General features: G+C 39.7%; 1 protein-coding gene across 1 annotated transcript in view; it reads right to left on the reverse strand.

The window, feature by feature from the left end:
- Positions 1-8,643, reverse strand: part of MSRA (methionine sulfoxide reductase A) — a 228,109-nt gene extending 219,466 nt beyond the window's left edge. The window contains exon 1 of the mRNA XM_081339974.1: positions 8,416-8,643. Within this exon, the coding sequence (XP_081196100.1) occupies positions 8,416-8,551 (136 nt within the window). The 5' untranslated portion in view covers positions 8,552-8,643. The remainder of the gene's footprint in view (positions 1-8,415) is intronic.
- Positions 8,644-23,867: the final 15,224 nt, after the last annotated feature.

Raw genomic sequence — 23,867 nt, forward strand, 5'->3', positions numbered from 1 at the left:
CATTTTTGCTTCACAGAAGATCTGGGGCTGCATCTTAGAAGGGGCTCCTTGAATTTTTTTTAATAATACTATTTTATTATTATAATTGTCATTTTAATGATAATTAATAAGGAACTATCATTCCTAGTTTCCACTTTGACTTTTTAACCAATTTAAATGGCATGGTTTTTATCATTTTAAAGTTAATTAATATCTGCAGTGTTGTGAAGACAGAAAAGGAACATTTCTGTTCTTATTTCAAATTTTAAAGCATCTCCCCAATTTTAAAAACAAAGTCAGTAACTTTTATCACACAAACTAGTAACATTCTTATCTGTATAGTATGTTTTCACCTTTAGAATCTTCATTTCTGCCCCACCTCCCATTTTGAAATCTTATACATAAAAAATTCAGATACGTATTATCCTACATGTACAAAATAAACACTGTGATGGCTTTTTAAAAAAAGGTTGTTGTTTCCCAATGCACTTATGAGCAAATTTAACACATCATTTTTCTAAAAAATCCCAAGCGACTTTAATATCATTCTAAGTTTGAATACCAGGAACTTCTGTTTGTTTTTTTTCCTCTATCCCAAGCTGGTTTTCTTTTCCAAAACTCAAACCAAGAAAATAGACAAAAGAAGCTGATTCACTGAACCTTGCCAAGTCTTGCCTCCCCCCCCCCCCCCCGCTTTTCTTCAGCTTACACTACTTGTCACTCCCAGCATAGCAACCTTCCCAAGCAGTCTTGGCAGAGTTCCAGCTTGTACCAAGCTATCAGAACTCCTTGTTTCCAATAGAAGTCCTTTGAAAATCAATATACTACGCATACATTGTGCAGAATTACCATTGTGCATTATACAAACTATGATATCTGTAAGACAACCTGGCTGAATGAATGAGTGCTGTTACCGGGATATGGTTTGTAACCAACTCTACTGGTGGTCAGAAACCATATCCTGGCAACAACTTCCATTCTCCTACCAAAGTCCAGTACAGATTTCATGGATTTTACACTGTACGATAACTTTTTTTTCTTTACTTAGTAAGCAGGGACAATTATAAGCAGCATTCAGCAATAAGAAATTTTCTTAAAAACATCAGCAAAGAAACTTTTCACATAGGAGGATCTTTCTATAGCACAAACAAACTCAAAACATTGTACTAAGATTTTCTTGACACGGGCTGATGGAGAGGATAGGATAGGATAGGATAGGATAGGATAGGATAGGATAGGATTTCTATGAACACACTGGCAGAAATTAAAAAATGAAATTCTGATGCGTGCTCTCAAGAGAAAATAAGCCTAAATGTTGAAAATCCACCCTCACTTGACACACCCACACCTGAAGCCTTTGTAAACAGAACTCTGACACTAACATCCCCTAAACTCAACTGAAGATGTTACCTGATGTGGTAATGAAACATTCGGAAACCAACCCACAGGCTTGGAGAATGACCCTTCACTTCATTATCAAGATTATTCGAGCTACAAGATGAAATGCAGCTGTTCCTGAAGACACTGAAACTGCCATCAAAAATCACTTGGAAAAATTACAGAGTTTAGTCTATACATATGTTGTATATAGTGTGTGTGTGTGTGTGTGTGTTGTATATAGTGTGTTTAGGTATGTGTCATATATGTGTTTACTTTCAGAGCGGGCAACTAAATTTCATTTTTGATGTGTGTCGTCGTGCCCACAGTAAAAAAAATGACAATAAAGGTTATCTAAATCTAAATCTAAAATCTAAATTTTCCATTCGTGTCAAGAGGATGTAATATTGGAATTTGTTGGATTGCATCACCCTTCATTTTGGCCCTTCCTCTCAAGAGCAAGAAGTACTTCTGGAATTGTCATCAGAGTGCAATTTGAAGGTACTTTTTAATGAAAAAACACTGACCGAGTTCTGGAGCCAAGTTGCAAAACTGTACACGGAAGTGGGGGAAAAAGCTATCATAGCGTTACTGCCATTTAATTCAACATACTTGAGCAAGAAGGCGTTTTCTTCATTGACGTGTATAAAGAAAGGAATTGTCTTCAGCTGGAATCTGACTTAATTCTATCAGTAAGCACTTTCCAGCCACAAATGCAGATTAATGTCAGAGAAATAGGCACTGGTTTCCCATTAAAAGTATGATAACTGGGTGTATTTTATTATTTTCCCCCCTTTTTTTGGTCATCAAGTTTTGCTAAGCCTTGCTAAGCCACTGGTGGTACTCGAATATTGTCATGTCCTAAAAGTGGTACAATCTGTGGAAAGGTTGAAAAGCCCTGCTCTAGAAGCCTCAATACTGATGTAAGAATGGGATCTATCAAATCTCATGATGCTTTTAGTTGTCTATCAACATTGATGGAGATGATGCAGTACTGTTATGTGCCTGGTGTAGCGGCACATTTAGAACCAAGAAGGAGAGTAAAAGACAGAATGGAACAAACAGATGAATGGAGCTAGGCTTAAAGGGACAAATTTGATCTGTGCCAGAATGTGCTCCCCAGATTTCATATGAATCAGATTAGAGTGATTACAAAATTATAGGATGGGTAGAGTGACCCAAAACTCCAAAAATATCCATATCTATCAAATCATCTTTCATGTTCATAAAAGAACTTACTCAACTGTTGACAAACAACCTTTATGAACAACCAATTGCTGCAAATCTGCTTTCTTCTTTCAGCATTATATGATAATTCTTTAAACTATCCTCCATGTCAAGAAATCCACAGTTCTTGAAGTTTTGATAGATAAATACTGAGGATACAGCCAAGAGGGCATACATTTGTTTAACAGACAATGACTGCCTAAGAATCATATTAACAACTGATAGTCATACTGGATTCAGTCATAAAGGATCCAATATTTTTATGTGGTAAAATCAAAGAGTAATACAGTCATTATTATTATTCAATGTAAACCACAAATTAAAAGAGTGACTTGATGGAACTTAATTGTTAAGCAGCTTCAGTTTTATTCACAACAGATATTACACTAAAACTGATAAAAAGTCTCTACTTCTCCTGTAACAGGGATTAAGAAATTATGATTATTCAGTGTAATCCCTATTACAAGAGAAATGGAGACACCATAGGGACAATATAAATTAAAAGAAAGAAGCAAACCCAGAAGCCATTATACACAAGATATAATGTAATCTCTGGTATTCAGTTTTACTATCAATAACATTACTAAAGCTCTTAGCATGATTTGTTATGTCACATCAACATTTCATCACTCTGTTCTAACACAGGAAACACTGTTCTTTTAAAAAATGTAATCATATTTGGGAGATAGGTATGGTTGACTGCAAGATTTTTATCACTTTGTCATTTAGTGTCACTTTATTCATGAGTACTTTCCATAATATTTTTAAGATGCTGCTTTTGCCAGCGATTTTAAATTCTCCATGCATTATAAATTTGCAGGAGGAATATAAATCTGTACCTGGGTTCAGATACACATGGCATAATTCTACTTTGGTCTGCCAGTTGCAGTTGCTGGTTTAGTGTTTCAGTACTCCACCAAATGCAATTTATTGAATAAATTATGGTGAAATACGTAGCAAATTAGCCTATATATGAACCTAGCCAACATTACATAGGATTCCCCACTAAGCATTCACAAAAGTCATATAGAATCTACTCCATATGAACACTGAAACAGTGTTTAATCGGCAACAACTAACAGAGTAAAATCCACAGGGACTCCCATATGAATAATATTAAAAATATTTAATGTACTATACAGATCTCTAATAAAATATAGAGAAAATATTTAAAATTATCTGTTACTGAGTTCATGAACCCATAAATATTTTGATTCAAAAACAAGTTGTTATATATTTAATCAGTCCACAAAATAGGAAATTCCAGCATATAATAAGTTGCATTACCAACATCCAAAATATAATGCCCATCAGTCAGAAAGTTAAATCCAAATAGTATCTCCAAGCCAATACACCTAAATATTGAGTAGTCAATATCACCCACTTTCCAGGATATTTTTTTAAGTATTATGTAAAAGTAGAATAAACTGTCAGTCCAATACAGGTAATCCCCAAGTTACGAGCGTTCAGGTAACACTTGTTCAGAGTTATATGAGTGCCCCCTAGTGTTTACGAGCAAGTCCCAAAATTACAACTGTTGCAGCACCATGGCAGTCGTTCGCCCTTGCGAGCGACTTCAATGGCACTGCAACATTCACCCTATCCCCCTCCACTCCTCACAACTGCTTCCCCCCCCTTCCTGTCACGCCAGACTCACCTTGCAAAAATCCTGTCTGCCATGGTCTCTTTCCCTTTGAGAGAGAGTCAAGTCAGCTTGGAAATGTTTTTCGCGCTGAGAATGGAAGTTTCTGGAGTCCATGATCTTGCGTAAGTGTTTGAAGTTACGCTAAATCACAGACCTCAGAAACTTTCATTCTCTATGCAAAAGGTGCCTGTCTCCTGCTCCCAACTCCTTTATGCCTTTTGGCAAGCCTGAAGCCTTCAACTGAGGGAGAAGGCCAGGCCCCTCACACCCACATCCAGCCCGCCGGAGCTTGCCACACTGGGGGAGAAAGTGACCCCATTGTCCCTGGAGCCTTGGAGGCCTCCTCCAAGCAGCCCAAAACGGAGGCTGGGGGAGGCTTCTGCATGCGGAGTTTGGATTCAGCCCTCGGAGAACTGCTCCAAGCCATTTGAGCTCGGAAAGCAGCATCCAGAGGTTGGATCCAGACCTCGGACAGGTCTTCCTAGCCATTTGCACCAGGAAACGGAGGCATACAGAAGGGGCCCCCCCAATCTCTGTTCCAGGGGCAGCGGCCGCATGCCTCTGAAGTTGGGGGGAAGCAAGAGGCAGGCACTGCAAACAGCATGAGAATTTAGGCACCCATTCTCTGTGAAAGAGGAACAGTGCCTGAACTTGCATGATATTACGGCAACCAGGGGCTTCCATCAACTCTCCTGTCCCTCAAAAGCAGGAACCACGGCAGATGAGACGGATCGTTTCAAGGTGAGTCCAGTACAGCAAGAATGGAGGGGAAGCATGAGGTATCTTAGTGGGTTGGGAAGGCCTTGGGGGCCTGTTCCACCACTAGGCCTTCCATGGCCTTCCCGACCGAGATACCTCATGTGCACTAGCGCGAGCCGTGTGCATTTTAACAAGGAAGAGAGTGATCTCGTCCGAGGTATGAGATTCACTCTATGAGTTTTCAAGTTACAAATGGAATGTGCAGGCTCCATTACACTCGTAACTTGAGGACTACCTGTACAGTTGAGAGGATTGTTTGTTTTTTCTAGATCTCAGCAGAGAGCTATATATACTTTTTATAACTTTCTTGCTCTTAAGGAAGACTGTAAGAAACAGATAAAAGTCTCTAACCAAAGTGATATTTTAATTCAGCAAACTATACTGATTACAAAGCAATCATATATCTTCTCAGAGAAGAAATCTAGCTTTAGAACTTCAGTATAATTCAAACAGCAGTGTAAGAGAACCAATAAGCCACTTTTCAAGAACTCCAGGAATTGAACAGGAACAGAATCTTCTAAATGAGAAAGGCGTACCATTGAATACTGCAAAATAATAAGAAAGTGCCAGATATCCAGATATTACCTCAGAAATTGTAGCTTTAAATATGTGCTTTGACATGTTGCTTTCTTTAAAGCTTTTATATTAAGACATTCCAAATGCCAGTCATAAATTTGCTACTATTAATCAATAAAAACATTTTATTTTCAACAAAAAAGAATGTACTGTAAAGATTGAGAGCATATGAATGAAATCTTTTAAAGTTTTTTTTAACCAGCATTTCCTACAACATAAATGCTAGAAGGCAGTGCACTGATTCATGGGCTGTATAATGTGTCCCCCCGTGGATAGGGCTCGCAACTTGGGAGTCCTCCTAGATTCACAGCTTACTCTGGAAGACCATATAGTAGCCGTGACTAGGGGGGCTTTCGCCCAGGTTCGCCTGGTGCGCCAGTTGCGGCCCTATCTGGACCGGGATGCCCTGTGTACGGTCACTCATGCGCTCGTGACCTCTCGTCTGGACTACTGCAATGCTCTTTACATGGGGCTTCCCTTGAAGACCACTCGGAGGCTCCAACTGGTACAGAATGCGGCCGCGAGAGTTGTCTTGGGAGTTTCCCGGTACTCCCATGTTACACCTTTGCTCCGCGAGCTGCATTGGTTACCAGTTGTCTTCCGGGTGAGATTCAAGGTTCTGGTAATGGTCTTTAAGTCCCTACATGGCATGGGTCCGGAGTACCTCGGGGACCACCTGCTGCCGGCATCAACTTCCCTCCGCCCTGTGCGTTCCCACAGAGAGGGCCTCCTCAGGGTGCCTCCGGTCAGAGAATGTCGGCTGGTGGCCCCCAGGGGGAGGGCTCTGTGGGTGCTCCGGCTTTATGGAACCAGCTGCCGGTCGAGCTCCGGACGGCACCAGACCTTCGCTCCTTCCAACGCGGTCTGAAGACCCATTTATTTGAACAAGCTGGCCTGGCCTGATGGGGGATGTTAGGGTTTTTAATGGGTTTTTATATTGTTATTGTTTTATCTGGGCGATTATTCAATTCTTTTTTTAATTTTTGTATTTTCTATTTATATGTGCCCTGTTCACCGCCCTGAGTCCCTCGGGAGAAGGGCGGTATATAAATTTAATAAATAATAATAATAATAATAATAATAATAAAATAATAATAATAATAAAATAATAATAATAATAATAATAATAATAATAATAATAATAATAATAATAATAATAATAATAATAATAATAATAATAATAAATGGCTTAGAAAGCTTTAGAAAAAAAATATCCTAAAGGACAGGCCACCTTCATCTGTTAGTTACTACAAATAAATTGTACAGAGTTTATTACATGCATAAGGCCTAATTTCATTTTGCCTTCTGTTCCATTTCCCACTTAAACTGAAAGGATTGCTGGGGATAAAATATGCCCTAGAGAACTGTAAGTAGTCCTCAACTTGCAAGCACAATTAAGCCCAAAATTTCTGTTGCTAAGCCAGACAATTAAGTGGGTTTTGCCCATTTTATGACTTTTCTTGCCACAGTTGTTAAGTGAATCACTGCAGTTGTTAGGAACATGGTTGTTAAGTGAATCTGGCTTCCCTGTTGATTTTGCTTGTCAATAGCCTGCCCACCCCCACCCCCACTCTGCAACCTTCATAAATACAAGCCAGTTGCCAAGTATCCAAATTTTGATGTGACCATGAGGATACTGCAACAATTGTGAGAAAAAGTCATGTCACTTTTTTCAGTGCTGTTGTTACTTTGAATGATCATTAAAGAAAAAAAACCTTTGGTTTTTCTTGCCTAGGTGTAAAACCTTGCTTTTCTCCCACATTAAATTTCATGTTGTTGGATAGGGCCCATCTAGTCTGTCAAGATCTTTTTGGATCCTGAGCTCATCTTCTGGGCTGTTGGCTATTCCTGCCAGCTTAGTGTCATCTGCAAATATACTGAGTTCCCCTTCTATTTCCAAGTCATTTATGAAGATATTGAAGAATATTGGGCCTAAGATGGAACGCTGTGGTACCCCATTGCTTACTTCCCTCCACATAGATGTAGTACCATTAAGCAAGAACATGTCATTAGTATAGCCAGGTTGTTGTTAGTAAGCAGATATAAAATGTAATTAAGAACACAACTATACTTACAGAAATAAGAGGAATAATAAATATTTCAGGAACCCTACAGTATTGAAAACTGACGACCACAAAATGCCCTTCTAATAAGACTTGATACTAGTTTATTTCCCTGTCTTTAACAGCAAAATCTTGAGCTGAAATTGACTAAAATCTCTGCCTGCCGACTTCTACCTGCGGATGGCTGTGTTTTTATGTGTTAAAAGCAGGCCAGGTGTTTTTTTCTCATTTTGTCTAATCACTTGAAATTTCAAGTCAATTAAGAACATACACTATGGAAAAAAAACCTTAGCAATAATATTAAATCAAAGCTCGTAACAAATAAATAACTCATTTACTTGCAAAGGCAAAAATAGCATATTAATAAAAGCACAATAGGCAAACTAAACAAGACTAGAACGCACGAATAAGCATGCGCAATTAGGCTGAATTGCTTTGCTTTACTTTTCCCGAGCAGCCGCGCGAGACCCAGCCTCTTACTGGAAGGCGTACTCAGGCGCATGCTTCAGGCTCTACTCCAGGGGGTCTTCAAACTTGGCCCTTTTATGACTTGTGGACTTCAACTCCCAGAATTCCTCAGCCAGCTTTGCTGGGAGTTGAAGTCCACAAGTCATAAAAGGGCCAAGTTTGAAGACCCCTGCGTCTACTCGGACGAAGGAAAGCGTACGTCCCCCGGGCTTCAGAAAGCTCGTTGACCCTTTTCCTTCCATTTCTTTCTCAAAGCGCATGCGCAGGAAACTGCCACACACCAATAGAGTTAAACAGCGTTTTCCTTCTCCTTCTGCCTACCCGGAATGCGGACGAGGCTCTGGTTTCTGCCAGGCAAAGCTGCTTCTTTGCTGGGACTTTTTAGGGAAACCGAAGCGGCTTCTCCCATGGTTGAGAAAGCACGGAAGAGACGGCAGGCGGTAGCAGTAAAAAGCATTTGCCCCTTAAGTCCCAGGGGAAAAAAGAGGAAGAGGCGGTAACGAACTGCTTGACGGCTTGCGTAGGTGCCGGGCTCGAGACCTGGAGCACGTGGTCAGCATCCCGTGCGGGAGAGAAAAACTTGGGAGCCGGTCCAACACTGGCACTGCAGCGTCGTTGCCTCTGATCCTGCTGCTTGCTGGTTGTGTAACTTTCGTTTGACTCCTATGCAATATTTACAACGGGATCTTTGGCACATACGAAGATATAGGAAAGGTTTGCATCTGAAACCACGAGGTAGCTGGCTGCAGCTTAGCATAGTGTGTCGTGGAAAACAAGCACCTGAAGCTTAGTTTGTGGTGTAAGTATGTTGTGAGTACTCGGAAAATAGAGTTAATGAGTACTTCCCAAATCTGGGAACCCAAAATTGGTTAAAAGTGCTTTTTCTTTGGGTAACGAGACATGAATCCATTCATTATCCGGTCACAAGGACGTTTAAATTGAATTAATGTGTTACCTGATTTGGTTAAAAGGGACTTTATGATCAGCAGTTTTGGATAATGAAGAAAACTTGCGAACTACTAGAATAAACTATAGTTAAATCAGTCATGGGGATGTTATTACTACCACGGTTGGGTAAAAGTTTGCTATTATTTTGCTTTCATCTGTAAAATCTGGATTATATCAGACAGTAATCTAAGCTTTACTTAAGCATGATTTATAAAACAAGTTCCTGGCTTTGCACAATACAATGAACATGATAGTTGTTGGTTGCGAAGTCGTGTCCGACCCATTGCAACCCCATGAACAATGTTCCTCCAGGCCTTCCTGTCCTCTACTATCTTCTGGAATCCATTTAGGCTCATGCCTACTGCTTCAGTGACCCATCTAGCCAACTCATTTTCTGTCGCCCCCTCTCTTGCCCTCAACCTTTCCCAGCATTAGGCTCTTCTCCAGTGAGTCCTTCCTTCTCATTAGGTGGCCAAAGTATTTGAGTTTCAACTTCAGGATCTGGCCTTCTAAAGAGCAGTCAGGGTTGATCGCCTTGCAGTCCAAGGGACTCGTAGGAGTCTTCTCCAGCACCATAGTTCAAAGGCTTCAATTCTTTGGTGCTCAGCCTTTCTTATGGTCCAACTTTTTACATTGCAACTTGGAAGACTTCACGTTCTAGGAGGTCTGGCTCGAGGTCAGTGACCACCTCATCGTGGTTATCAGGGATGTTAAGCTTGTTCTTGTAATTTTGCCAACTCTTCTTAATCTATTCTGCCTCTGTTAGGTCCCTTCCATTTTGGTCCTTTATCATGCCCATTTTTGCATGAAATGTTCCCTTCATCTCTCCAATTTTCTTGAAGAGATTTCTAGTCCTCCCTATTCTATTGTTTTCTTCTATTTCTTTGCACTGTTCATTTAAGAAGGCATTCTTATCTCTTCTAGCTATTCTCTGGAATTCTGCATTCAATTGAGTGTATCTTTCTTTTTCTCCCTTGCCTTTCGCTTCCCTCCTGTCCTCAGCTATTTGCAAAGCTTCCTCAGACAGCCATTTTGCTTTCTTGCATTTCTTTTTCTTTGGGATGGTTTTACTTGCAAAGGCAAAAGCCCTGCATGGCTTAGGCCCGGGGTACTTGCAAGATCACCTGCTGCCATTGTCAACATCCCATCGCCCAGTTCGCTCCCACAGAGTTGGCCTCCTCAGGGTACCGTCGGCCAGACAATGCCGGCTGGCGACCCCCAGGGGGAGAGCCTTCTCTGTGGGCCCGCCAAACCTCTGGAACGAATTACCCCTGGAGCTGTGGATGACCCCTGACCTTCGATCCTTTCACCGTGACCTGAAGACTTGGTTGTTCCAACAAGCGGGTCTGGACTGACCGGTTTTCTAATTAGGTTTTATCGGGGTTTTATATTGTCACGTAATTATTGTATTTATTGTTTACCGGTAATTCTTTTTAAAAAATTTTCATCCTATGTTTTTTAATTTTTATTGTTGTGAGCCGCCCTGAGTCCTCAGGGAGAAGGGCAGCATATAAATTTAAATAAATAATCAGTTAAGCACCACCACTGTGATTCTCCCCCATTGGAGCCCAAGCCAACTGGCAGAGTCATGTTTTTAGGCTCTTACGGAAGGTCAGGAGGGTTGGACCCAACCTCACTCCTGGAACCAAAATGTTCCAGAAGGCAGGAGCCATTACAGAGAAGGTTCTTCTTCTGGACTGTGCCATCTGGAATATTTGGGCTGATGGGGCATGCCTCCTCATCCTGCACAGGCATGTGGATCAATCCCAGTGAGAAGAGACGGTCCCTTAATTAGCCCGGACCTATGCTATGAAGGACTTTAAAGGTAATTACCAACAGCTTGAATTGCAGAATTCCAACTTTATTATTCTTATTGATGAGCAACTAATGCAGCTTGCGAAGCAGTGGTGTTATATGGGTCATTCTTGGGGGGGCCAAGAACTGCCCATGCTAAACCCTTAATACGGTAGTACTAACTTTTAGCATAATGAACCTGGCCAGGGCCATTTTCTGCTTGGAATTAATTGAATTGGCAGATATTTATATAATGGTCCTCAGGACTTCATTCTGTCATATACATAAAACTGTTGATGGGAGATTATAAACAAATGTGTTTTGTACCATCAGTATGACTCCTATCCTCATGTGCTAATTGTATTATTGTAGCAGATTACCAAAGACATCACTCCTAGCCTTGATTCATTTCTAGAATTTTATTCATACTAACCTGGACATGTTATGTATGCAATACATATGTACATATGTCTATATGTCTGTACATATATTCATAGATGTGGATTAAATTGATTTAAATACAATATATAGTATAGTTATGTGTGTGTTTATATATATATATGCATGCACACACATGTAATACATATGTGAATAAGAACCTTGTCATTTTTTATTGTGGGCACAACAGCACACATTAAAAATAAAATTTAGTTGCTCTCAAAGTGTACACATACATAACACACATTTAAACATACTATATACAATGTATGTATAGACCTACAGCCTTACATATGTGTCTTTTAGTATGCATGTGTAGGTGTATAGCTATGTGGACAAAGTACCAGTTATCACCTTTAAGCGTATAAAATTTGATTCCAGAAAAATTGAAACTTTCTATATAATGCCTCCACATATACAAAAAATTCACATACTGAAATTGGCAGAGCTTTTGTTGAGTTACCCAAGACCACAAGAATTAGTAATGCTGTATATCAGTGGTGGCGAACCTATGGCACGGGTGCCAGAGGCGGCACTCAGAACTCTCTTTGTGGGCACCTGCGCCATGCCCCAGAGGTGGCAACTGTCCCTCTTCAACCAGCCGCCTGCTAATTTGCCAAGGTCCCACGTGGCTGAATGCATCCCGGCATGGCTGGTTTCCCTCCCCCCATCCCTTCCCTCCTGGCCTCGCATGCTCTCCTTTTCCCAGGCATGACCAACTGCATCACCTCCTCAGTTGTTGGCTGACCATCCATCTTGGAGGCAGCTTCTTTGAACTGCTGACTACGGGCTGCGGAGTCCCAGAGTGCGCCTGTCGAGGGGCCAGCAGGCTGTGGCTACTGACGGATACCGTCGGCCCCCATGCGCTCGCTGGCCTCTTGTGTGGGGGGGGCGATGGTGTCAGGCAGAACTGCCCCAGCCCTTGCCTTGCCCCATGGCAATGGCACCCCCACCCTGCCTCACCTCACCCCACAGGGTGAGTCTCCTGCCTACTGCCCCACCTGCCAGAGACCTCCTGGAGCTCCCCCAACCCTGCCCACCCCCCACAGGTGTCCCTCCCCACGAGCAACATTGAGGTGACCACACCCACCTTGGCCACACCCACCCAATCTTCCATGACCACCACAGCCACACCCACCCAGTGGGCCACGCCCACCTGGCACCCAGCGATAAATAAGTGGGTTTTGGGTTGCAGTTTGGGCACTCAGTCTCTAAAAGGTTCGCCATCACTGCTGTATATAAATATCTAAAAGGCTAGTTCAACAGAGTCTTGTAACACCTACCCTGGAGCAAATAGACTTCATACAATAAAATATCAGACTCTTTCTTCAGTTGGCAGAGGATAACTTATTTGCTCATTACATGAGATTCAGCTGAACCATTAGTGCAACAAGTTACAATATAAAATATAAAGTTGGGGGAGGTTACAACTCATGTAATGTTTTCTGCAATATGAATGAAACAGGCTTAAGTGGAAGTTTCTTGTCATTCCATATCTAAAGGATAACACTAACATTAGAAGGATTGTCCCCTCTTGGGGTTTATTTTCCTTGTAGGAAGTTTTCAGGTTTTAGTTACGAGTTCTCCAAAGCCATCTGGTGGTTTTCTAGAGGAAGTGCAACAATGTACTGCATACTGATTTATCTCAGGAAATTCTTTTGGATGTCAAAGCTTAAAACCAGACCCATCTATAGAAGAAAAGTGCAAGACAACATATAATGGCCACTTTATAAGCTTTCTGACCACATGTTTTTCAAAAGAAAAGATACATTTAAAATTATGAAAAAATTGCCGTTCTAGTCAGACCAGTTTTTACCATGGAACATAATGACAGAAACACAACTCTTTTTACTGTGGCTATACTAAAGAAGAAGCAGATGCATACTGAGGCATAGTCCAGAATTAGCTTATAGATCCCTCAGCTAATAAATTCAGGTCTTCAATAAAGAAGTTTATAGTTCTGGACAAGTGTCAGATAATATGTTCTTGTTGATGGCAGGTTGGTTTTGCACACAAAAGAAAATCCACCATGACAATCCTGATTCTGTCTCCAAAAAATTAAGAGTTATCAAAGTGGATATCTCTTGTCTGTTTACATGGTACTCAGACTTATATGCTTGCCACTATATGCAGGAATTCCCTGCTTTAGCTACACAGCATCTAGCTAAAGGAACAGTTATTTTATGCAGTGTTGCTGAAGATGTGGCAGCAATCCACATCATTATTCTCTGATAATAGAAATTTCTTACTTGCATAGTTTCATAACTGTAGCCAAAAGGAGCTGACAAGAGCAATGATGATTGGTGTTGATTAAACTGTACAATGCTCTGCCCCCTACATAAGCAAATCGTCAACAATACTTATTGTGAGCTGCCCAGTATTTGATGTGGGAAGCTATATATGTTCAATAAGTAAATAAACATCTAAAGTATTCTTGGATGCTAATTCTGAACATATAATTTAAATGTGGGTAATATCGAAGTCTGCATATCCAATTCTTCTAGTAGAATATGTTTATTGTTGATAAAGAGAGAAAGTTTATGCCTCAATCATGGAATAGAAATACGGACATCATTGCCAGCATGTAGATCTAGATATTTTGCCTTCTGTTACCTAAGGCAATATAAGTATATACGTTGCGGGTTTTTTCTTGACTTATTAATGTATATATAGCTTATTTTCCAGCAAATTAATATTACCATGGAAAACACTGGAAATGTCTCTGTCCCATCATTCCATATTAAAGATATTTAACAATTTCTAAGTGTTCATATGGGCATTACTCAGCATAATTGAAGTAATTACCTTTCTAAAGGTGGAGATTAATCCCTTCTGTTATTATTATAATATGTATTTGTCCATTGTCTTTCATGGTTCACTCCGTATTTGACTCTTTTTTTATTTATTTTTTAAAAAACACTTCTGTAACTGGTCATAATTATTATCGAGGAGATTGCTACTAAGGTCGCAGCTTAGAATATGAAAATGCCATTTCATCTTTGAATGAATCTCAAGTAATACATGGCCTGTAATAACTGAATCAGCCATCCTTGGCACATGATAATATTTCTCCTTTACATTTGCCAATTTAATTTCCTTTATTTGTATGCAGTAGTGTATAATTATATGGAAAGAAACTAAGATAAGGGTTATTGCTGCTGGAGAAACTCATGCACCAGATTTACTGACCTGAAGCTGTGGTTTTTAGGCTAGCCTTTTCCAAGATATTGTCCTCTAAATATATTGTACTAATTTCCATGGTCATCCTGTGCTACTGTGTTTCCCCGAAAGTAAGACCTGGTCTTATTTTTTTATTTTTATTTTTGGTTTGCCTCCAAAAGAGGCACTACATCTTATTTTGAGGTGAGTGGAAAAGACATACCCCCTGGCACCGACAGCCCCACCCAGCCCGCCCACTTCTGCAGCCAAAGGAGTAGCTTCATTCTGCAGCTGAGAACAGTGGTCCAGCCTGTATTTCGCAGTCAAAGGCCTTTCCGGAAGGCCACTGCAGCTGAGAACCGAGCAATGGATTCATCCATAGCTTGGTTCTTGGCTGCAGAGGCCCTGTAGAACTGACCTATGGATTGAATCCGTAGCTTGATTCTCGATTGCAGTGATCTTTCTGAAAGGCCTCTGACTGTGAAATGCAGGCCTGGGGACACTGCAGAAGTGGGCTGGCAAGGAGAGGCCTGGCTGCAAAGTAAGTGAATGCAGGGTGCATGGGGCAGCTCCATGCCCCCGCCCTAGTTTGATTTTTAGGTGTGTGCCTTGCCCCAAAACTAGTTTTGGGGTAGGGCTTATATTAGACTAGGGAAAGTTGATCAAACACGTGGAGGATACCAGATGAACACTTACGAGTTATGAGTGCTATGAAGTTAAATTTTTCACTGAAAGCTTGGCAAAGTACTGTATATACAGGAAATTACACATATGCTGGAGAAATATAAAGGCATCCATTGTATTCTTTAAACTAGAGAAATCAGAAGGTTCCTGGATGTCTTGGATTTAGGTTTTTGTTCTACAGCAAATAAAGAATTGAGAGTTCCAGCTGTAGATAAAACTTTACACAACTTCACAACAGGCCACACCAGAGAAATTATCAGTTTAGTTTATCTCTCTAAAACTTTTTCAATATGGAATTCTTTAAGACTCTTCAAGCCTACCTGCAGAGGATTGTCATCTTAAGAAAAACATATATTCTGGAACTTTCCAGAAACTCTTCAGCTCCCTTTCCATTTATGAGAGGATTAAGGAAAAAATGAATAAATTCAGATGACCACCTCTGATAAGGATTATATTAATACCAACTTGTTAGATAACACAGTATATTGAGCTCCAAAAAATAAAACCCAAATCTACTACAAACTAAGTTTCACCTGGTTAATTTTGAAATGCAAATCTGGCCATTAATGTAGCTAATCTGATCTTTAAACCTTGAAGAAAGAACCATTTCTTGGAATGGGGCAAAGATTGTACTATCCAGAATCTTAACTGTTAATCAGTAAAGTTTCCTGCTCTTCCTTTATAGGATTCTTTTATTTTTAAAATAAAAAATTGAGCTCTTCGGGTACTTTCAAACGAGAAGAGGGCTGCCCTTTATAAAGTAGAATATATAAGCTATCTCTATACAGATACCTGAAAATACTAAATACACTAGGTCAGTCCTCCCCAGCTCTCACCCCTACAGATATATTTGGGCTGCAGTCTCAATAAACTCAGAACATAACAAAGACTGACCATTCCCAGATGACTAAGAATCTTGAGGGTAGAAATCTCAAGTTGGAGAGGGCTAGACTTGAGATCAGAACTAAATCAAGAGCTTGTAGTCCATTTTCGAGATGAAGAGGGATCAGTGTAAGAAATAGAAAAGAACAAGATTGTGATTAAAAGAACAAGATCAACCTTTCTTTGACAAGTTGCCTTTCCTCCTTGACTCTAGGGCTTAAAATCTGTCTTAGTAATGAACAAAAGAATCCAACTAAATATCAGGTATGAGAAGGGAGAAATGGCTATCAGAACAATATCTTCAAGGGGCCTCTATTAAGAAGTTAAATATTAGACATTGACCATTTGTAGTCCTGACTGACAGAGGAGGCTTGAATAAAAGATTTCATATAGCTACCTCAGAAGGTTACAACTATAACAATGCCATATGATGTGTAAGAGCCATTAAGAGGTATATATCTGTATGAGGAGATTTTATTTCCAAGCAGTTGTCCTCTAATATGGCAGAGATGAATAGACACTACATTTCAGAGGCTAGTTAAAAGAGAGGTACAAAATAACTGCAGATAACCACCAAAATCCCCTTTCTTCTGCTTAAAGTACTACTTTGCCTTAGTACCATGGTCATGAGGAAAGATAATCAGCAATTGATCCAGATGTCAATGGAAATAAAAGGGATAAAAACTGACCAAATTATCAAAGATAAAACTAAAGAAGTAAAGTTTCCTGTGAGTTGAATTTGACTCCTGGGGACTTCATGGATAGGTTCGTGAAGTTTTATTGGTAATGAAATGGAAATGATTTTCAAATTTCTTCTTCCAGGATATGGTTGTTTTTTTTTACTTTATTTCTGCCTAGTCAACAGCCCTGAAATTCCCTGGTGATCCCCAACCAATATTAACTAGGGCCCATTCAAATATGTTTCATAGATCAGCTAAGTGTTATCATCTGCTGATACATCAAAAGAAAAGAAAAAAACCCAATCCTTCCCTAAAAAGGGTGCAGCAGATGCTTCACCCAACATGACCAATAACAAGAATCTGAAGCTATTCCATCAATCTAAAAGCTATTTGGTTATTTATCCCCTAAGACAAATTAATAACAGAGAACTTGGATCTTGATAGTAGAAAGTAGGACGTTCCAGAATTTAAGATACTTTTTTTCCAGACAGACAGACAGACAGAAAAAATGCGTCTTTTTTGTATTCTCAACCAATGTAATATGGCCTTCCTGTGTTAAAAAATAAAGGAGTAATAGGCTACAGCTAGCATAACACCTCAATCATTGCTAGGATAGCTTACCACAACACATTGCACAGAGTCTGCATTTGCAGACTAACCAAAAGCTATTGGTGTAAAGTGCAGCAGCCAATCTGACATTACAGTCGCATAATACCAATTTTGTGGGTGCTGCCTGAGTTACCAATAAGACTTTCAACAAAAATTCACAGTGCTAATATTAACCTATAAAATCGTCCATGGTTCTGCATTGAGATATACCCAGGATATCGCAAGAGCTTTGGTGATACAGTGGTTAGAATGCAGTATTGTAGCCTGATTCTCCCCACTGCCAGAAGTTCGATCCTGACTGGCTTAGTCTTCCATTCTTCTAAGGTTAGTAAAATGAGGAACTAGATTATTGGGAGCAATATGCTGACTCTAAAGTGCTTAGAGAATGCTGTACAGCACTATGAAGCGGTATACTGTATAAATCTATTCCTATTGCTATAATCTTTGGGCAGAATCAATCTATCAAAACTGTTCATCTCAAGAAGAGATATTGAATATCTTCCCCTCCCTTATATTAGGTTCAATGGGAGAGGGGCAGAAGAAAGTGCTTTTCTGATTTGGCTACAGCACATTGGAATAAACCTATACATGGAGATCTTTCTATTTTCCTAGTGGCATTAGGAAAGGCAGAGCTGTTTCACAGAGTTTTTAATCTGTAATTTTAACCACAAAGTTATCATTAGTTGGGGAGAAAGTAATGAATTATATAAATACTGGACAATTGTGTGACAAAAACTAAAATTTTCAGATGATAATATTCTTTTGAACTATGTAACTAATACATGGAATTTGAACTAAAATGGATTCTCCTTGCCCTTAAAAGACTGATATTGTAGCATTGGGAAGATAAATGTATGGCTCCATACATTCAATGGATTGAAGATCTGATTCCATTTGCCACTTCTGAGAGGATTGCCTATAGACAGACTTTGTATAGGCAAGTATAATGAACTATAGGGCTCATTTATGCAGAATAGAATAGGTTAAAAATAGTTGTATAAATGTATCAGAAACATATGTATATTTGAATAATATTTGCATTAGATAATATATAGAATTGGTACTATTAATAGTGACATGTATTATGTTTTTTTCCTTGTGTTTCATTTTCTTGTTAGAGCATTTTTTATGTGTGTGTTTTTTTCTTCTTTTTGACAACATATGTATCTCCATCAGTATCACAAAATTCACATGTTTTGGTGTTTTTTCTCTTTTTATTACTTAAAAAGGAATATAATATAAATTTTAAAAAGCATTCCATCATTACGTGTTGTATAATTTACTGCATGCCTTTAACTGTAAAATATGTACTGTATTCCACTGTAATCAAAAGAGACCCTAACAGTTGAGGTACTTTGATATAAATGCAATAAAAAGTCTATTGTAAATTATCAATGTCACTCAGTCTGATGGCACAAACTCATCCCTCCAATGAGTTTTACCTTATGTAAAACATGGGGCCAGATTGAATTTCTTGGTGAAGGCTATTACAAAATGTACACACACACTCACACACACAGAGAGAGAAAATGTGTCTGCACACCATCTCACCTCTTTCCTTACAGAAGTGAAGAATCACAAAGAGATTATTTTTTTTCTTTCCTTCCACCTTTTCCAGTTTGGGGCTTTTTCCAGAGAACTAGGTCTTTGCATAATGTGTGCAAAGTAGGCTAATTTGAGCCTGGTCATTTGTGCCTGTATTGAGTATTCTGGGTTGATTTGTTTGATGATACATTTGTTTGTTTTCTTGGAAGTCCATGGTGATCTCTAAAGTCTCCAAAATCAAAATTCAAAAGCGTCAATACTCTTCCTTTCTTGTTTCTTCAAAGCCCAACTTTCACTTCCATAGAATGTCATCGGAAACATCATGATTCTTGTACAATTCTGATTTTTACATAAAAATAGGGAGGCTGTACACTATGTATTTGACATAATATGACAATACTTTAAGAAAAAAGGACAATCAGAACAAATTCATACAAGCTGAATGGTAAATTAGCATAGTGCTGTGGGTCACATTCAAGCCAAAATGTAGGATCACATATCACACAAAGCCAAAAAGGAAGAACTACATTAGATCTTCGTGTGATGTGTGAAGCAGGCCTTTGTTTCAATTCAGACTAGTGGGTGGGAGCTGTTGCAGAGAAAATACACATCTGAATAGGAAATGTGAAGTATTACTGAGGAGAAAACCATAAACTGGGCATCTTTCATATACAAAGAGGAATGGTATTCCTGATTTTGGGGGTGGGTGGGTATGTTTAATTGGCAGCCATAGACAACAAACTATAATCATATAATTAGCAAGAAATTACAGATCCCATTAGGTACTTAAAATAAACTAGATTAAGTTCTGATTATTTTTTAATAGAGAGGAAGCCTGATGTATCACAGGTTCCCTGCATGACAAACATCCCTCAAAGAAATTGCTTACTCTGCCTTCAACCACTTCACACAATGGCAGCATGTGCTAAATAGCAAATGTCCTGTACATGCCCTGAAGGGACCAGGAACCTTAGTAATGTGTGAAATATGTACCCTATCCAGAAATGTTATAAGATAAGATAACCTTTATTATCATTTTTTTACTGTGGACACAACGGCACACATCAAGAATGAAATTTAGTTGCCCGCTCTCAAAGTGAAACATACATGACGCACACTAAACATACTACATACAACATATGTATAGACCCACACCCCTACATATACATAACAATAAAATATTAAATACTGTCCATCTTGAATATATAACAGAAGGAGGAAGCTTGAGAGTTCACAAGGTTAATGCTGTATGGAATGAAACTATGGCTGGATCTGGATGTTCTGCTACGGATACCATGAAGCCTTCTCCCAGAAGGTAACAAGGAAAACAGGTTGTGAAGAGGATGAGTAGTGTCCCAGATAATCTTACGGACCCTGTTCAAACAATGCTTCTGTGCTATGTCCTGGATGGAAGGGAGGGAACTGCCAATGATCTTTTTGGCCATCCTCACCACTCTGCACCCCCTTCCTGTCTGAAGCAGTGATGCTTCCAAACCAGACTGTGATGCTGTATGACAGGATGCTCTTGATCATCCCCCTGTAGAACATTGTCAGGACAGGGGAAGGAAGATGTGCTTTTTTCATGCGACACAGAAAATGCAGGCACTGTTGTGCCCGCTTCACTGTTTCTCACTGTTGAGCAACCAAGCCAGCCTACTCGTTAGCTGCACACCCAGGAATTTTATGCTGGTAACTCTCTCTACAGGTGAATCATTAATGCACAGAGAAGTGTGGCTGTGCCTGCCTTTTCTGAAATTGACAATGATCTCTTTGGTCTTTCCAGTATTTAAAACTAGGCTGTTTTCCTTACACCAGTTCACCAACCCCTCAACCTCCTTGTGGTAAGCTTCCACCTTGTCCTCATGAATAAGACCCACTACTGTTGTATCATCTGCGAACTTCACAATATGGTTGGTGGCAAACCTAGCACAACAGTCATGGGTCAACAGGGTGAAAAACAGCAGACTTAGGACACAGCTCTGAGGAGAACCTGTGCTCAAGAAAATGGTATTAGAGGTATTTGTTCCAACTCACAAATATTGGGGCCTGTTGGTAAGAAAATCAAGAATCCAGTTGCACAAAGGAGTGTTTAACCCTAAAAGGCCCAGTTTGTGTACTAGATGCTGGGGAATGATTGTGTTAAACGCCAAACTGAAGTTGACAAACAGTAAATGCACATGAGTATTTCTTTCCTCTAAGTGCTTCAAGCTCAGATGGAGAATAGAAGAAATAGCATCCTCCACAGAGCGATTTGGTCGGTAGGCAAACTGAAGCGGGTCAAATGCTGGCAGGAGGCTGGATACAATAATGTCCTTTATCAGCTTCTCAAAGCATTTCATAATGGTGGATGTCAGTGCAACCGGACGGTAATCATTGAGGCCTGTAATTGTGGACTTTTTTGGCACTGGCAAGATGATGGCCATCTTAAAGCATGATGGGACCACTGGCTGCTGTAATGAGAGATTGAAAATGTCTGTGAGAACACAAGCCAGCTGATCTGCAGCTCATCATCCCTAAGGACACGTCCAGGGATGTTATCTGGGCCTGCTGCTTTCAGAATGTTAACTTTCTGCAGTATTTTCCGGACAGAGGTGACATCAAAGCTTAGCCCTTGCTCATCAGGATGGGGCACAGCTTTCCTAGCAGGAGTGCTAGTTGATGCCTCAAATCTACCAAAAAATGTATTCAGTTTGTTTAGGAAGTCTGTGTCATCCTTGCATCTCGATGGAGTCACTTTGTAATCCGTAATGGCCTGTGTTAGAATATGTTGTTGAAAAAATGGTTTGTTTAACAGAGTATTATTAATACACAGTGGAAGTTGTACTGGGACTTTTAGGCAAACAGTAATGCACTAACACGAGTTTTATAACTTATTTTTACTCAGACAACAAAAAGAAACACAGTAAGAAATAGTCCAAATATCAATCCAGTATCATGCACATAAAAATCAGTCCATAAAAACATAGTATCAAAATACAAAAACTGCTTACCAATATCAAAAACAATATACACTGTAGCAAGCAGTTGATTCTTGAGAGAATAAATATCAAGTTAGCAAACAAGAGAACAAGAGGTATCCAAACACTAACATCAAACACATATACAAGAGCAACTATGTGTAACATCTAACTCTCTTTTATGTGGAATAATTACAGCCACACCCTTAGGCCGTTTAACTCCTTAAAGGTGCTTTTACTCCATTATATAATATTGTCACCCAAATCAAGTTTAATCTCTAACAGCCTGGAACCCTTGCCACATTCGCCTGGTGTTTGTTGGGTCCTGAAAAAAAGTTCTGAATTTTCTGGCAGTGGGCTTGCTTTGCACCTTTTATGGCACTTTTCAGTTTTGCTCCGGCTGTTCTAAGTGCCAGCACGTCACCAGATTTAAAATCCACATTCCGTGCTTTCAGCATCTTGCGGACCTCGTACGTAAGTCAGCCACAGTTTTTCATTCGCCCTCACAACAATGCTTTTCAGGACACAGATGCCTTTTATGTACTTTTGGATATATGCAGACACCGTGGTGGCATACTCCTCAACATCTGTATGTTGGTTATCAGTAGCTGCTTCCTTAAACATGTGCACTCAATCTGTGCACTCAAAGCAGTCTTGTAATGCTTCTATAGTTCCCTCTGTCCAAACCCTCACCTGCTTCTAGGTGGAAAAGATGCCTTATAGTGACAGCAAGACATTTGCTGAGGTAGCTTGCCTACCTCAGAAAGATTTACATTCCTTGAATGTCCGAAGTGCCCCCTTAAATGGAGCCAGAAAAGACCAACATTCCTCTTCTCAGGACTATGATAAGATAAAGAATCATTCATATACCAAGGTCTGTTCCTCTTTATCACTCACAATGTTACTATAGCACATGTGTAACAACATTGTAATTTGTAGCAACCAGCTATACAATAGTCCTGAACCTAATTGGTGAAAGGGTTTAAGTCAATGGAAATGATTCCAAATAGAAAATACAGAGAGAGTGTGGTTCACTCACATGAAAATATTGGGAGCATGGGGAAGCTAGGGCAACAGTGAGAGGGGTGATGGTGCCAAATGGGTATTTTCTTGGGCGGTTTTTTCCTGTGTTTTTGAAGATTTTTTTTTTATTTTAAAAAATCTGCATTAAGCCTTTTAAAGGGGGCTTTGCTGCAGTTTTCAAGAATTTACAAGACAAAACAGGAAAACATGCCAGACATAGTAGCTAGAAAAAAGAAAAAGAAGCTAGATAACTGAGATAGCCATTTATCTGCAAACTATTATAGTATAAATCACCCTCCCACAAATTATGGATGCCCCCAGCCCTTTTAGCTGCTATTTTTTTATAAAAATTAAGGTAGTATAGAGATGGTAGTATAGAGAAAGATAGTAGTATAGAGAAAGCAGTGTAAAATGTGTCCTTACATCTTTTTTCCTCTTGAATGTGTTATTAACAAAAGCACATGAACTAGAGAACAGTAATAATTTGAAAAATGTTCTGGTGGAAAAAGTGGCGTATATATTTAAATAATTAACACAGCATGTCCCAGAGTGTAATATCATTATAAATAAATGCTTGGGGAAATTCCTTGATCTTGTCATAGACCCTGTTTCCTGACTAATACATGATTTATATCAGCTTCTTAAGCTAATATATATTGTATATAGAATATCGGATACAATTTTAATGAATGAATGAATGAACCTTTATTGTCAAAGTACAACCATGTATACATTGAGATTGGCTGAGCCTCCCTTCATGCCCCCACTACCACAGTGGCAACTCACAGTGGCAACAAATCCACCATCTTATTACACCATGTGAGCTAATTGCACACAACACACCGGCCTGGCAAGTTAGTCATACATAAAATTATTTCCCGTTCAAGAGCCTGACAGCCCATGGATAGAAGCTGTTCTTCAGCCTGTTAGTACAACTGACTATACTCCTGTATCTCCTACCCGATGGTAGGAGAGTAAAGAGGTACCGACCAGGGTGTCAGTCGTCCCTGAGAATTTTCCTCACTCTTCCAAGGCAGCGAGCCCTGGCGATGTC

Source organism: Vipera berus (assembly GCF_964194415.1).
Source record: "Vipera berus genome assembly, chromosome: 1".
Classification (NCBI taxonomy): Eukaryota; Metazoa; Chordata; class Lepidosauria; order Squamata; family Viperidae; genus Vipera; species Vipera berus.